Source organism: Sesamum indicum, linkage group LG10, assembly GCF_000512975.1.
Source record: "Sesamum indicum cultivar Zhongzhi No. 13 linkage group LG10, S_indicum_v1.0, whole genome shotgun sequence".
Classification (NCBI taxonomy): domain Eukaryota; kingdom Viridiplantae; phylum Streptophyta; class Magnoliopsida; order Lamiales; family Pedaliaceae; genus Sesamum; species Sesamum indicum.
Window position 1 is genome coordinate 6,864,640 of NC_026154.1, and position 16,943 is coordinate 6,881,582.

Consider the following 16,943-nt stretch of genomic DNA (forward strand, 5'->3'; position numbering starts at 1 on the left):
GGGGGGGGGGGGGGGGGGGGGCTGCACCTCCAACATTACTGTCCCCAAGATATTTTTTAAGTTCTCATTTGGAAAGAACTTCTCAGCTATATCATTAAGCAACTTGAAAATTCAGTAACATCGATAAGAGGCGGGTAGCTTTCAAAGGCAGGTTGAGGAAGGGCTACCATAAAAAAATTACGAACATCCTCCAAGACTGCCTCAGGGTCAAGGAAGGAGATCTCATCCCAGCCAAGGGATACCCCTGCATGCAAAACTACTTCTAGCAAACAACAAAGGCATGCATAAAGAATGGCCCCCACTTTGATAGCCACCTCGCTCTGGAAGTTTGACTTTCTATATTAGGGTAGTCAGCTTTGACAGTAGGACTCCTGGACGCGCTAACTCTCCTCAAAATAAAGGAACCCCAAGTGAGCAGCCGGTCGCCTTTTGCAGAGCCCTAGCCTGGTTCTTGGTAGATCCAATAACTATTCATTCAGCTTCATAGTCTCCTTTGCCTATTAGCATTTCCCATAACCTCTTTTTTTGCCTCCTTAAGCTTGGCCACCTCAGCAAACAACTGTTGACTTTCTAAGTAATGAGGAGGTGGAGTCGGGGCGTGATAAGATCTCTCCCATCGCTATGCCTGGAAAACACAAAATCCTTAAATTAATTAATTGGGGACCGTAAATCAAGCATGGTGCAATACTAAAAGTTTAATTACTTTACAAAAATGACTGGACAAAGCGCTAACCAACTCTTCTTTGGAGGAAGAAAATATGAGTTGCTTGCCCCCAGTATTAGCATCCCTTGAAAAAGTTTGGAGGACAAGTAAAAATCCCCATCCCTCTCCGTTAGGAGAGAGTGATGCGTATATAGCCCCCACTCGGGGACGGAACGTTGGCTCTAGGTAGACTACCCCCTGCTTCCATAGGAAGAGACAGGGAGGAGAGAGGATGTGTGGCTGTCAAACAAGTAACCACTTGCAGGGGCACCATTACTTTAGGATGGTTAGAGGAGCTTCCCTTAGCCCTCCTTGGAGGCCCCTCGGGAGGCACTAGCTAACCTCTTCCTTCTGGAGTCATTGGAGGCAGGTGTCCTGTTGGATGCGCTCATAGAGGGGGGTGGAGTCGGCTGATAATCCCTAGTGTTGCCTTGAAACACTCGCCTTGAGATACTTAACATGATTTGACGTATGCAAAAATACATCAAAATCAGACATGATAGTCAAGAAAGAAATCTATTTTACTAATTTCATCCGACCAGGGGGATGTGTGGATTTCGACCCCGATCTTATTTATTATAATTATTAATTAATAATTATAATTTAAATATTTTACTAATTATCATCGATAATAAATTTATTATTCTATTAATTAAAAAAGTATAATCAATTATTATAAATATTACGAAAATTGCAAATGATCAAAATCACAGTCCTCCCACATTTGTGTTGGTGGCCATGGCCCCAAGGTCTTCATATTTTCTCACCCACATTCAGCGTTGGTTCGTTTCATTCATTATCGTCATCATCGACATTAATATACAATCGGCTTGATGATTTTGCAAAAAAAAAAAAAAAAAGAAGGATAAGGAGACCCACTGCTGAAAACCAAATTTTTTCGTCATTAATTACAACGGAGGAAAGTAAAATTTATGGTAGAAGTAATTATCCACCACTACACAACAGATATTAATCGTTCTTTTAGCAGGCGATAGTCAAATATTAATCATAACTAAATCAAAATTATTATAGTTTTTATTAATAATTGTCACAAATATTTTCATCAGAGTTGAGATTTAAAAGAATGTTAATTAATCAAGATAAAATTTCAATTTTCATATTAACTTTTTTTTAATTATAATTTATAGTATTAATTTATTAATATTAAGTCGTACTTATTTGTAAGGATAAATTACAACGACCTCCCCTGAGGTTTGGTATAATTACGAATACCTCCTCATTGTCTGAAAAATTACAAATACCCCCCTCATGTTTGATGAAATTCTGTAATTCTTGGATGGATGTATGAAATTGTTAATTTTTCCCTATCTTTTTTTTTTAAATTTAAAACTTATTAAAAAGATCGAACGGGATGGATGGGACAATTCTAAAAATTATGAAAAAATTATCCACTTAGTCCATAAAAAAATAAATAAAATTATAATTTTTAATCCACAAAATATTTTAGTCAGTTTACCATAAAAAATTGATGAAAATCCAACGGATTGAGCTAATTGTTAGATGATCATTAAATTTAAGAGATATTAGTAATTTTTAGATAACGAAAAAGTATTCGTAATTATGTCAAACCTAAATAAAGATAGTTGTAATTTACCCTATTTGTAATTCAGGGAAAAGTCAATCTTTTTGGCACTCCCTTTAACTTTAGGCTAGAGATGGGACATCTTCTTTCTTATTTTTTTTAATTTTATTTAATTTTTTCAATAATTAAAACTACATTCTACTTAATTTCTTAATTGATCTAATTCGCTCTTAAATATTATAATGGCTCCAATTTACTTGGTTCCAAATTCAATCTATAATTTATTTATAATTAAATTTAATTTTTTTTAATAATTATCAATTATTTGACCAATTGTATATAAAATTCTATTGACACCACAAAAAATATAATATTTATTTTCATATTTTTAATTGGTTCATTGACTTGTATAAATTGTTTCAGTCTTTATTTATTTATATTTTTTGTGAATCAATTGTAATAGAGTCAGACATAACCAAAAGTCTATATATAAAAGAAAACTTGAAATTATGAAACTAATAATTTGCTTAAATTGAAAGAATTATATATATATATATATGTAGTTGGGGGTGCATTTATTTTGCAAGCATGCATGATATTGGGCAAAAAACTTGAAAATCTTATACTGTGTTTGTTTTCATTTTCAAGTTATTTTCGGGACAAGTCAAAATATACCCAATGTTTGCCATCATTCAAAAACACCTTATCTAGGTGTTTTAAACTGTTTTAGCATAAATACATACATATATATATACACAAACATGTACATAAATATATATAAAAAAGGCATGATTTGACAATAAATAGTAATTTTTGTCTCCCAAATAACAATATTAAACATACAATAATTATTTTAAACTATCTCCAAAAATAAATCCAAACATACATACTATCTCGAACACACACTTATTTATCTTTGTTTTTCTCTCTCTATCTCCATAAATCACAACAAAACACTTAGAAAACAAATCCAAATATTATGTTAGGGATTGATGGTTCTTTATTATTTGTTGCAATTTGTAATAAACTAAGTGCAATTTTATTATTTATTATTTTCAAGAATTAGTGATTTTTGTTTTATATAAAATTCTTTAAACATTGAAATTCCCAATAAAAAGTGTAAGATGTGGTGCTAAGTGTCTTCTGAATTAAGGAAAGAAGAAACTGCGTTTGCCGGGAGTCGAACCCGGGTCTATTGCTTGGAAGGCAATTATCCTAACCGTTGGACTACAAACGCTTTGTTGTACGTTGTTTCTAACTTCAAAAGAACAAAGGACTACTAAGTTAATATATATAATTTAGATACACAACAAATATAATACCCCAACAACTCATATATACTTTTGAAAAGAAATTTATAATATATGCTTAACCAAAAATTTAGAAACTTTTAGGGGAAAAAATAAAAATATATTTGTTCATAATTTTTAAAAAAATATATTTGAAAAATACTATTCATTTTTATCTAAAAAAATAAATCATTAATAACTTAATTTTATTACCAAATTAATAAATGTTTTTATATGAAGGTTTTTGTGTGTTTATTGTGCTAAAGGATTAATTAATTTTGAGTATGTAAAATAGTTCAAATTAAAAAATAAACGAGTATATAAATACACAAAAAATTTCATGTAAAAGATTTTTTTGTTGGGATTTATATTTACTGTATATATTAACTTATTACTCTACTTTTAATTTAAATTCTTCACTTATTAAAAATTTTTTATAGTTAGAAAATATATTGATGATGATTTAATACGCAAAATACTAAAATATATACTAAAAATAGTATACTTGTTTACGGTATGTGGAGCAATTTTGTTCAATCAGCAGAATAAGTATTATATTTATTAGTTTAGGAGTAAAAATTACATCAATAGTAGTTTAAAGGGCAAAGTGTATTTAGCCCTTAATATAAACGTACCGACCAATATCACAAAACACAAACTTTACACGAAAACTTAGTAATTTAGCTAATAGGTAAATTACAATAGACTACCCTGAAGTTTTGCAAAATTATAAATATTTTTTTATTATTTCAAAAAACTAATATCGCTTGATGTCTGATGAAAGTATGAAATCCTTGGAAAATGCCTAAAATTGTCAATTTTGCCCTTGCAATATCTTTTTCTTAAAAAAAATAAAAAATTATAACAACATCAGACGAAAACGGATAGAAAAATTTTAAAAATTATAAGAAAAAATTATCCACTTAGTCTATAAGAAAAATTATTTTTTTAAAAAAGTAGTAAATTATAATTCATAATTCACAAGGGTATTTTGGTTAATTCACTACAAAATGTATGAAAATCTAATGAAAATTAATGGATCGACTAGTATTAGATGGATGTTAAAATAAAAAGATATTAGTAATTTTTCAAAAAAACAAAATTTTTGTTATAATTTTATCAAATCTCATAGTAGCTGGTTGTGCTTAATTATTTAAAAAGATTGGCAAACATAAACTCAAGCTGGTAGAACACATTAATTGAGAGAGAGGAAGGGAAACATATAGCTTAATTACAGAGCTCTCGAGCAATTCCCAAACGAGAGTTCACAGTGTCGAACAGTATCCTGAGATTCTGCTGCTGCAAATTGGCTATCACATTCAGCATTGAGTTCACGTTGTTCGGGGCAGCTGCCATTGCCAGGCAGGCCAACGACCCCGAGCTGCTGTGAATCAAGCTGTTCTCCATCGGCAACTTCAAATCCAATCCTGTAAAGTGGAATGTGATGGCTGGCGCCACTGCTTCGTTTGTGGCTGCAAAGCAAGTATCAAATGCCCCCAAGGAGCTAAACGGGCCGGCAACTTGTTTCCTGAATTCGTCCCTGATTGCGGTGTAAACAGGTTGGATGAACCGGGTTATGACCGTGCCCGAGTCGATGATGGTACCTGCTCCGGTGTTGGGGTCGAATGCTAGGAGCTCCGGGGCTATTGGGACATTGACCCGGCCTACGCTTACGCCGGTGAGGTTTACGTAGTATAGTGATGGGCGGTGGGGGTTCTTGAGGAGTGGTGTGGTTTTGATGTTCTTGGGTTGGCCTAAGGGCCCGAGTTTGAGTGAGCCAGAGAAGTAGTATGATTTGAAGCTGGGTAAACAGTATGAGAATACACCCGAGTAGAGCGACCCGGATTGTGAGAGCAGTGACATGGAGCCCCGACCCAAGCCTAGTAACCCTTGGGGTGGGATTGACCCTCCGGACACGGCGTTGATGCATCCGAATGCGTAGTTGGGGATGGCGTCATTGCCTAGCGTGAGGGTGTCACGTGACAGTGTGGCGGAAAATGAGGAGTCCCCACCGTAGGATCGGTTAAAGAGGCAAGAACTGGATCCGACCGTCGGGCACGAGAGTCCACTGACTTGAGTGCATTCAGGTACAGAGCAATCCAACGACCCGTAAGTGGAGGATGTGTTTGGCGCAAAAGCGTTGGACGAGCAGCCAATGCACCCACTGCATGGGACCCATGCAGCATCATTGCTAGTGTCGAGGACCATAAACATGAGTTGGCCCGGAGTCCCGATCTTGGCTCGCAGTACATAGTTGCCAACGTTGATTACTTGACCTGGGGCAATCGGGACTGAGGTGGGCTTCCGTGCCACCAGACTTGACAAGTATGTGACACGTTTCGGGTCACCAGAGGCCATGTCGAGAACCGTGTTAACCCACGAAGAGGCGGGCTCAGGCGAGTTGAACGGCGAGCATTTGCCATAAATGGGGATTACGGATAGATCCGAACCCGATTTGGCGGAACATGGGTCAAAAGCAGCATTGCATGCTGTGGAGAGGCAAATGAAGAGGAATATGACAAGAATGAGTGAGTGCTCCATAGGGCTTGTTTGGATAAGTAATGATGGCTGTCTGAAGATAGGGTGAGAGGGTATTTATAGGTGGGGAGGAAGGCAATCAATTCAGCTTGTGAAGGTTAATTATAGTGATTTTAGAACTACAGCTGGTTTTCATACGACAAGAGTTGGCATTTGGCAATGCATGTGAAGGACCTAAGTCCTATTCATGACAAGGAAATGTGCATGGCCCAAAGCATCAATATATAATTTTTTTTTGTTTTATTTAATTTGTACATTGGAAGTTTTAATTGAATGTTTACAAGTAGTACCACTGCAGAACAATGAATTATTCCATTCACGATAATTAACGATTACGGCTAAAAATCATGGTGAAATAAAATTATTTACCACGGTCAAACAAAACAAAATATGATAATTCATTACCATGGTTAATCACTTGTGACCAAAAGATTTGCTGCAGTTTTAGTTAGATCTAATGTTTTTACCTCTCCGACGTAAACAACACCGAATAGTCGTCGAGCAACTGTAGTTAATTAGTATTAATCTCGATTTTAAATCTTTTGATTGAGGTAATTCTTCTAGTGACTGACAAAGTATTTAATTGATAAATTGAATTATTATAAATCGGTGTTATTTTTCGTATTTTATTTTACATATATATACATATATGTGTGCAAGTTTTTCAAAAAGTATACGACGAATCATGATGTGAATTTTAATTATATCTATAATTAATTAAAATACATAAATAAATGGAATTCATAATATATACTAATTAAATATTCAAGGAAAGATTTATGTTATATATAGTCTCCATTTGAATTAATTATGTGACTATGCATGGAATTTTGTGTAATATGAAATATTGGAAGTTTCCAAATTAATAATCAAATGGTTAATTAATTATGACCTCTCTTCCTCTACTATTTTGTTTGGTACGTATTGGTTAAAAAAGAAACGGTATATTATTTTATTTGTATTAAATTTGATCAATTTTTTGCATATTTTACTAGTATGTGGACCATTTTTTACTATTATTGATATTGTATTGATTTTACTACTATTGATATTGATTTAATATAATTAATTCTTGTTCTTTCTCTTCAATTATTGATAATTTTATTTTAAATTTTGGCTCATTGATTTGCTACCATGCATCTCCCTCTCATCATTCACTTGGATAAAATGACATTATTTCAAAGAAGTAAATTTTAGTTGGAATAGGGTTCGGCCACATTTAATTATATTACGGGTTAATTATATTATTAATGTATAAATTAAAAAATAAAAAATTATATGATAAATATAATACTTTTTTGTTGTATTTTAATGGTCAAAAGTTTATTTAAATAAAAATTCACGAGGAAATAGACATGCAATGTACATAAATCCCTAGTTAAAAATTATGACAACGCACCTTGGTAATTTGTGTTAAATTCGATAATCAGTAAAAATTTATTTTTTACGCTAAATTAAAGAGGTGTTTGCAGTAGCGTTTACTTTTACGGTGGAAATAAATCATACCAAAAATTGTAAGTTTTTAACTCTAATAAAAATTGAAAGTATTAAAAATTGAAGTTGGAGCGTATGTAGAAAAAGCTAACTTTTAATGATTTTATATAAGCCGCAAAAGTAGGTGGGAAGAAATCTGTAACTTTTGACTTAAATTAGCTTAATTTAAGATGTTTAAGAAAAATTGAAATAAAAAACTCTACTTCCAACTTCATTATTTTCAACCAAGAAGAAAACAATTGATAAGCACTTACGTTGAGTTTAGACTGACGAATTTAGATATATGATTTTAGATTCATGATAACAGATCCATCGAACTTGTCTGGGTAAGTTCATGCCATAAAAAGTTTCGCATTCTTGAACTTTTATTTTGAATTATATTTTGTGGCATTGTAGAATTTTAAAATCCACCCCTAAAATCCAAATTTTTTTAGCCAAATGCAACCTTAAATTAAATTATCACAGATATCCTTTATGAAAAAGGTAGGATCAATAAACTATATGTGTATGGCAAATGAAGAGAAGAAGAAAGCTGAACAAATAATAATAATAATAATAATAATAATGATAAATTATAACGAGCTCTTTATTTGAAAAATTACTAATACTCTCTTATTTTAATGTTCGTCTAACAATTAGTCAATTTTTTATTTTCATTACGTTTTCATCTATTTTTTTGTCATAATTGGCCAAAATGACCTTATGAATTATGAATTATAATTTTATTATTACTAAAAACTTAATGAAATATTTTTATGGATTAAGTGGATAGTTTATTTTATAATATTTTAAAAATATTTCATTCACCTCGTCCAAGTTTTTCTAATTTTTTAGATCTCCATTTTAGAATTATATAATTTTATCAAATATTAAAAAAAATATTTATATTTTTTTATATAACAAAAAATATTTATAATTATATCAAATTTGAGAAAAACAACTCATTTTAATTCACCTTCCTCCTCCTCTCCTACTAATAATAATAATAGGATGAGGAATTGTTGGCGGAGAATTTGGGAAGCAGGTCTAGTTTTGTCGTGTGGGGAAGGCGGCACGAGATGCGGTCGGTCACGGGCTTCCGTTACTCGCTTTCCAAACTTCACGTGCAGCACTCCTTTTTCCAACTTGGGTCCGCACTCATATACAACAAATGTAAGTGTATGATATTTTTGCCAATTTCATCACACACAAACCCAATCATTGTAATAAATGTTTCACATTCCTTACAAGACAAAAGAGGAGGGAGAGAGAGAGAGATGTTTGTCAGCAAACAACAACTCTGGGCATTGCTGTGCATGACAATTAGAGGGTCTGAGACAAAGTTAGTTATCCTATGAAGCTGCTACAGCCAAATTCCAAAAGGGTTTTTGTAATAATCATCATGACTTTCTACCCTTCTTGCATATTGATGCAGGTAGCATAATTTGGGATTGGGTCGTTAAACCTGGTACTCTGAGATCGGATCACTGAATCCCTCTTTGAACTTTCTACGAGTGAATTCTGAGAACAAAACACACGTTAGGCTTACTGAATAGTCCTCAGCTAATTAAGGCCCTCCCATACTTAAGTAGAAAGTGGGCTCGAAAGCGATTAGTAGTGGGCGAATGAGATCTAGAAATGTGATAATAGCACTTGCATAAATATTCACAAATGCGAGTATTTTTAGTGTACGGTATCGCATAGCATAGTGCCACATTGCATCATCAGGACGTCCTGGTATCAGATGATCCAACGACTATTTCATCGGGCGGGTCAATCGGTCTGGGTCGGACCGGTTTGGTCGTCCTACCCGACCCGCGTCTTTATGCACGGATCCTGACATTTATTGTAAATTCCTTTAAAAAGCAGGGGCCTTTTGAAAATTACCCTCATCACATATATAGGGCTTAGTCTTAGATCAATATACAAATGTAGTTGGTTTGTGGGATTTATTATTTTTTATGTAGGTTTTGATGTTGGAAATTAGTTAAATAAGAAAATTACAAGGTCAGGTTTAGGTGTTGGATGATGAGTTCTAGTTCGAGTTTGTTGTACGTGGCGTATATATATTAAATCGAATATACTATACGAAATGTAACTCTTTTTAATCATATCAAACACTAACTAACTTGCATAAGGGCTATTAGTCGTTTTCTTATACAGGTAAGATCAAAATATCAATTATATCTAGAAATCATGATAAATGTTCTAATTATAATTAAAAACTATAGTAAATTGTAATCAGCCGTCATCAAAACTTAAGTTGTTACGGTACATAACATTAAGTTATCATAATTTTGCATCGTAGGTAATCGTAGTATAAGAGATAATGCCTACTTAAATTGGTAAGTGCATCGGGTCATATACTTGATTACACCGTTAATTTTAACCACACACTTGAAGGACCTGGTTGAAATTCTCCTGGTTGCTTTCCTTAATTGTCGTTTTGTAATCTCGTCCCTCGATCTAAATTTGATCAATTTTGTGTTAGATTGATTAGTGGGACGTTGTTCATACGAATCTAGTGTAAAAATCATATTTGTGAATATTTTTTTGATGTAAGAGCGATGAATTATTATTAATTGAAATAAATCGATTACAATCATTCATGTTGTATATCAGTGTCTAACAAAGACCGTTACAACACTTATACCACACACCTACTATTACAATAGAAGCAACACCTGTTATGTAGTGGAAACAACATCCTACTCATAATGCAGGGTTCGAACCTGCAACATTTAATTAAAGGTTATGGGGTTTCAGCTCCAGACTGTGATTATATTAGCTTAATATCATTCAGTTTCTCCCGTGACATAATTTATTCTAGTCGGAAAAAATGCAAGCAACTCCCTTGTGATATCGCAAATGAGCAAATTACCCACTTATGAAAAAATAAATAGCGATTACCTCCTTATATTTTTTCAAATGCAACAATTTACCCCCCTATGATTTTTAAAATGAAGCAATTTACTTCCCTGTATAAGGAGGTAAATTGCTTCATTTTAAAAAATATAGGGAGATAAATTGCTAAATTATTTTTCATAAAAAGATAATATACTTATTTTTAATATCACAGAAGGTTAAATTGCTATTCACCCTAATTTAACGAATATTTCCACATACAATGTGTGAATCATATCACATCGTTACATTTTAATTTCAACTACCAACATGACATAATATATTACTATATTTCAGGCTCGATTCGAACAAGTTGAACACCAACATGTGGAATCCGAATCAGAATACGTCCACGAAATCGTACGATCCAAGTGAAAGATGAAGGGAATCCTGGAGATCGATCTCGTAGATTATGCAGAGCCAACGATGATCCCCATGTGATCCAACTCTTTGAATGTCTCTCAAAGTACAAATTCAAGTGCTCCCTAAACCTTACAAAGACAAAAGGTTGTAAGATCTGTAACTTATGGATGGTCACATGTATACAGTTTCAAGTGTTTCAAGACTTCAAACCATAGTGCTTGCTGCTATATACACATCTTTAAATCTTAGACATAATCACTCCCCACTCCTCAGGTTTGATGTAATTATCCCTTATATGTTTTTTTTGTGGTAAAATTTAGAAATAGCTACACTCCCTAGATCTTTTGTGGTTTGAAAAATTACATCGAGCACCCTTAAGGTTTGCTTCTATCTAATAAATAAGTTCCTTCGTCAGTTAAAATTCACCAAATTTGCTGATATTAACAAAAAAAAATTAATAAAAATTGATACTTACCCTCAATTGACTTATTATTGACTTATTGTACGTCAAATGATTTTTTCCAACTGAACTACCCTTATAACAGTGAAGATATACTTTCTCACATGCATTAACGCGTATAAAATGTATGGGTGTAATTTGGTCATAAAAATATTTATTTGACCTGTAATAAATCAGTAATAAGTCAATCAGAGGTAAACATAATTTTGTTTTTTTTAAATTTTTTATTCATATCAACAAATTCAGTGAATTTTGACTAATTGAGGGGCTTATTTGTTAGACGAAAACAAACCTAAAGAGTGCTAAATGTAATTTTCTAAACTACAAGCATAATCGATTTTCTGGTTAAATACATTACGAGATGTTTTTCCATACTTTCCGCATTCAGTTCTAGCTATTTCTGCACCTTCTGATCGACCTGAACAACATATACGGATCCCCGTAATCCCCTTTTTCATTACTAATGGAATATTCTTCACTATTTTACTAAAAATAATTTACGTGTAATTATATCAAATCACAAAAAAAGAGAGTATCGTTATCCCAATATATAAAGAATAAATATACCTAAACAAGAAACATGCATATATCTATTCTTACGAGTCTGGTAAATGAAATTTTTGTTTCCATGAGTTATATGAACAAAAAGCAGTAATGAGTTTCGACCGAATTGTATAATTATCAACAGTAACATGTGATCCAGTGCGAGAGCATATAATATTCACACAACATAATTACAATTGAACAAATGACAAGAGAACCAAACAAGACTTACACGGATTGGATCTTCGATTCCCTGATTTTCGTAGTGCTTTTTTTTTTTGTCTTCGCCGTGTGATGAAGCAACAATCTCAAGCACAAGAGTCTTTGGGTTTAATGCAATTTAACTCCTTATAATATTGTAAATGGATAAAATATCTCTTATGTAAAAATAAAAAAAATAGTAATTTGTCCTCTCGTATTTTTTAAATTAAAGTAATTTACCCCCTTGTCTAAAGAGGTAAATTACTGCATTTTAAAAAGTATTAGGGGGTAAATTGCTGAATTTTAAAAAAATAGCTAGAGGTAAATTGCTCAATTTTAAAAAACATGTGGGATAAATTACTGCATTTTAAAAAATAGGGAGAAGTAAATTGCTATTTTTTTTTATGAATGGATAATTTGCTTATTCGCAATATCATAGAGGGTTGCTTGCAATTTTTACGGTTTTACCAGAGTAAGAAAAGGTTTTTGGTAAACTTAGACCTATGTAAAAGATTGAAACTCGAACAAACATATAGAGTTGTCACTAAACTAGAAAACGGGCAAAGCCTAATTCGCATAAGCGACACAAAGAACTTTTCAGACAACCACAGATGACAAGCTCTTCAGCTTTCAAAATTTCATGTGTAGTTTTTCAGGGGTTATGTCAATACAATTATTGAACGGCATGACACCCACAGACTACACGCCATTTTCGGCTTTCTGTCGTATGAACGCTTCTTATATGAATCAGTCGATGCTCACGAGCTTGTACTACAAACTGTTCCATCATAGCTTGATTTTGACAATCCATACCGTTTTGATGATTTTTATTACCACTGGCAGAGTAAAAGAGAGAATCCAAGGATCCGTTACGATAACGTAGGCAAGTGTCCCACATTGACTGCAAACAAGAAGCTTGAGTACCTTATAAGTTGCAAGACCTCCTCTTCTCAATTAGATGTCATTTTACGACGAATGCAAAATACAGAACTCTATCCAGCTGGGCTTGAGATGCCTTCAATCCAGACTAAAAATGGCAAGCCAGAAGCAGATTGGCTGAGTACTCAGTTTTATAGGGTTTATGAAATACCAAGAATCTAATCCATGTTATCATCGTCAGGTAAGCCCAAGGAATGTTTCCAACAGATATTAAAATATTAAATTAAAGCATGCTTTTCAATATGAGCCAACATCTCTTCTTTCATGCCCACTACAAGTTAAGGTAAAAATGTGGATGCTTAAAATATAGTTTAGAAGTTGTGTTTATGTCCAGACCACCACTGTTCTTGGCTCATGTACACAAAAGATTTGGATTTAGATGAGATCTGAATCACCTCAATTTGCAAGGAAAATTCGTTTGATGTATATGCTCCGGCTGAATAGCAATTTACCCCGTGTGATATTGAAAATTAGCAAATTATGTCCTTATAGAAAAAAAATGTAACAATTTTATCCTCTCGTACTTTTTAAAATGAAGCAATTTACCTCCCTATTTAAAGAGGTAAATTACTTCATTTTAAATAATATATGGATGTAATTACTGTATTTTAAAAACATAAGAAGGTAAACTGCTATTTATTTTTCATAGGAGGATAATTGCTAAAATAATTGGATGATCATCTTTCTCTGCATCATTGTCATCATCGCTTTGAACTGGCAAACTTAACTCGCTTAGAGCATCATCATCATCATCATCACTTTTGTAGCACCTCCTACTCACTATACTTAAGTATCACGATTTTATCCATTCTTTAATTACAACTCATCCTATAAGCAATTTCTTCTCTACCCGCAAAATAAATTCTATTTTATCAATATAATATATAAATATCACAAGAGATGATAGATGTCGTCAAAAGTTCGTACTTACTCCCACCAGATGTCCTCATATACATAATCTTAAAGAAAATAACATAACAACTAGCTGTACAAAAATTTTAACACAAACCCGGCAAAACACTAGTATAGTTTATAAACATACAGCTAAAAGTCTTGGCTTTAGATGCCACAACTGACCCACCTAATAGGAATAACGGCATGGCTCAAAGTCCAATGTGGCTAGTCAGTGTGACCTATATCTCCTGAAAAGTACGTGCCAAGGAATGAGCTGCCTACTCAGTAAGTATAGTTAACCAGTCTATATATATACACACAACCAGCAAGTCACATACAATGCAATCACATCAACTAATAAATATTCACAAATAGCAACAATAGATGTAAGGAGTAATATATGCCCACACCTATAAATTAGTATCCGACATAGTATTTGACGTTATCGTTTATTTTCTAAGGGACCTACTTACTCTAATTAGAGTACATCAGTCAATGATTTTGTCGACGATCATCATCTCAATCAATGTCATATCATATACACACAGGACACTCGTTGTGTGATATTCCCGCACTATCTATCCCAGTTTATAGCAATATCAGCACAGGACATCACAACAAACATAACATCCCTACACCACCCAGTGTGTAGCTAATAGCACAGAATATTCCCCGCTACTCGAAATACCCCGATACTCTACGCGCCATAGTACCTAGCTTAACTCATTTATTTTTCATATCACATCATCAATCACATAATTGTAAACAATTGACTATGTTCCCAACTAGGCAAGCACCATCTTTTATTTCAATTCACAACAGCAATATCACTAATTTTATCATTCAAATCTTTATAGTAATTATTTTCTCATTAATAACTTTTTCATTATACTTCATCAACAATCAAGTATACAACCATAACCATTTATCTCATATCCGTACAATACAACTTTATATAACACGTAATAATAATTTCATTGATATTAAGATAACCCAATAGATAGTCCACGATCATATATATATATATATATAAACAATAAAGATACTATATCTACATATATAAATATAAATCCAAATTCACGGTCAATTACATAAGCAACCTATAAATGTAATACTACACATTTAAATATATATATATATATATAAATCAATTAGTTATATTTACCTCAAATTTTCCAAATAACTCTGTTAATACAAAGAGCTGCTCATCCTTCTATCTTGTCGTTACGTCCTATAATAAAGTGTCATACGTATAATCAATTATTGAGAATATAAATTTTAAATAAAATATTAAATAATATTCGTATGTTTTCCACCAATCTTTTAACATTTCATTTATATTGAAGTTCAACACTCTGTTTCGTTTTCTTTTAAATAACTACACTTTCTTAACCTCTCAAGTATATATTTAATTTATCAACTAACTCATAAGAATTCATTTAATCAAACCCCTTATATATTTATAACTATCGTTTTTAATAACATCCCTAAATTAGATTATCGTTAATACTCTTATTTTCCCTCTTCAATAACATAATATTTTTTAAAAATAATTTTCGAAATATTTCTATTAATTTTCTATCAATTCCTCTCTACTATATATATAATTTAATGAAACACTAATATATAGAATTACATATTTGGTTAATAATTTCGATAGTATTGCTTAAATTAACTATAATAATATTTAAATCTAACAGATCTAATAATTTAATTAACCAACTATATTATTTTTATATTAAATGTGACATTTAATTTGACACTAATTTAAATAGCCAAACTCGTAAAATATTTCGATCAAATAATACATAGGTCAATATAAATAATATTTAATAAACGGACTAATTAAATAATATAATAATATAAATTGATATAAATTAAAATCAGATTTCTTACCTCTACTTTTTTCGCTTAGAGAAAAATTGCAATTTACGAAATGTGTGTATTTGTATACTCAAATACACACACACACACATATATATATATATATATATATATATATATATATTATAAGAAGAGGAGTGGTGGGTTCGCATGTGGCTGCCCACCCCCTTTTCATGTTTTGTATTTTATTTTTTTTAATTTAATCTTTTTGATAATTGCCATTATGTTCTTCCTAATTTTCTTAATTAATATAATTTCCTTGATGAATGTCGAAGTCACTAAAAATAATTCCTACTACACTTGTGAAAGTGGGAGTAGGGTCGATCCATGGGATTGGTTTTAAGTTAATTTCTTTTATAAAAATGGAAAATAATGGGGGAAGGATGTTGATAAAAAGATGTGATCAAAAACTAAATAATTAAAAATACCTGATAGAGATATGAGAGAGAGATTTTCCGGTTAAGGCTAGGATTATGTTTGATTCTTGTGAGTTGATCATTGATGCAAGAATAACACATGTATGGACAAATAAACCAGTTATGGTCGTTGGTACGACCTAACAACCTCACCTTTCCTTACCTTTTCGTTAGCCAAGGTACGACCGTTGGCTAGATCTCTAATTAACAGACAACCTTGGAAACGTCCACAAGATTTAATCTATTAATAACATTAAGAATTAGAAAGGCCTGATTCTAATCAACACACTCCTACGAGGACAATTCGTTTAAACTAGATCATGCATTCCCCATAACATAATTAAATACTGTGACATAACATGCATTCCCCATAACATAATTAAATACTGTGACATAACTAATCATGCTATGTTGCCACTAAGTATTGAATTAAATAAACAATTACACGGATTTATAAAGTTCAATTAGCTAAGCAAACCTTCTTGATAATGAACAATCGGCCGAATCATTCATAAATCAGACGTTTGTAATTAAAGCACAGAGAATAACATGAATATTTGTTTGACAAGTGTAGAACGCAGATTAGATCTCACAACATAACGGGAATCAAGCAATCACCATACCTTAAACAGAAAATAGGGAATTTAGCCGGACATATTAATGGAAGAACACACTAGAAAGTGGAATTCCATTAATTCCGGTAGTAAAATAAAATAAAAGAGAAGAGATGAATAGAGAATTCTATAGAGTTCTAAGATAAAAACTGAATGTCTTCTAATGAAGAGATCCCCCC

The 16,943-nt window shown here is 32.2% G+C and overlaps 1 protein-coding gene and 1 non-coding gene across 2 annotated transcripts; both read right to left on the bottom strand.

The window, feature by feature from the left end:
• TRNAG-UCC lies at window positions 3,412–3,483 on the bottom strand. Its single transcript has one exon. It is a non-coding gene; the product is annotated as a tRNA-Gly (tRNA).
• On the bottom strand, window positions 4,698–6,115 carry LOC105172170 (aspartyl protease AED3). Its single transcript, XM_011093527.2, has one exon. It carries the CDS (start codon window positions 6,074–6,076, stop codon window positions 4,763–4,765), a length of 1,314 nt encoding a protein of 437 aa, XP_011091829.1. The 5' UTR covers window positions 6,077–6,115; the 3' UTR covers window positions 4,698–4,762.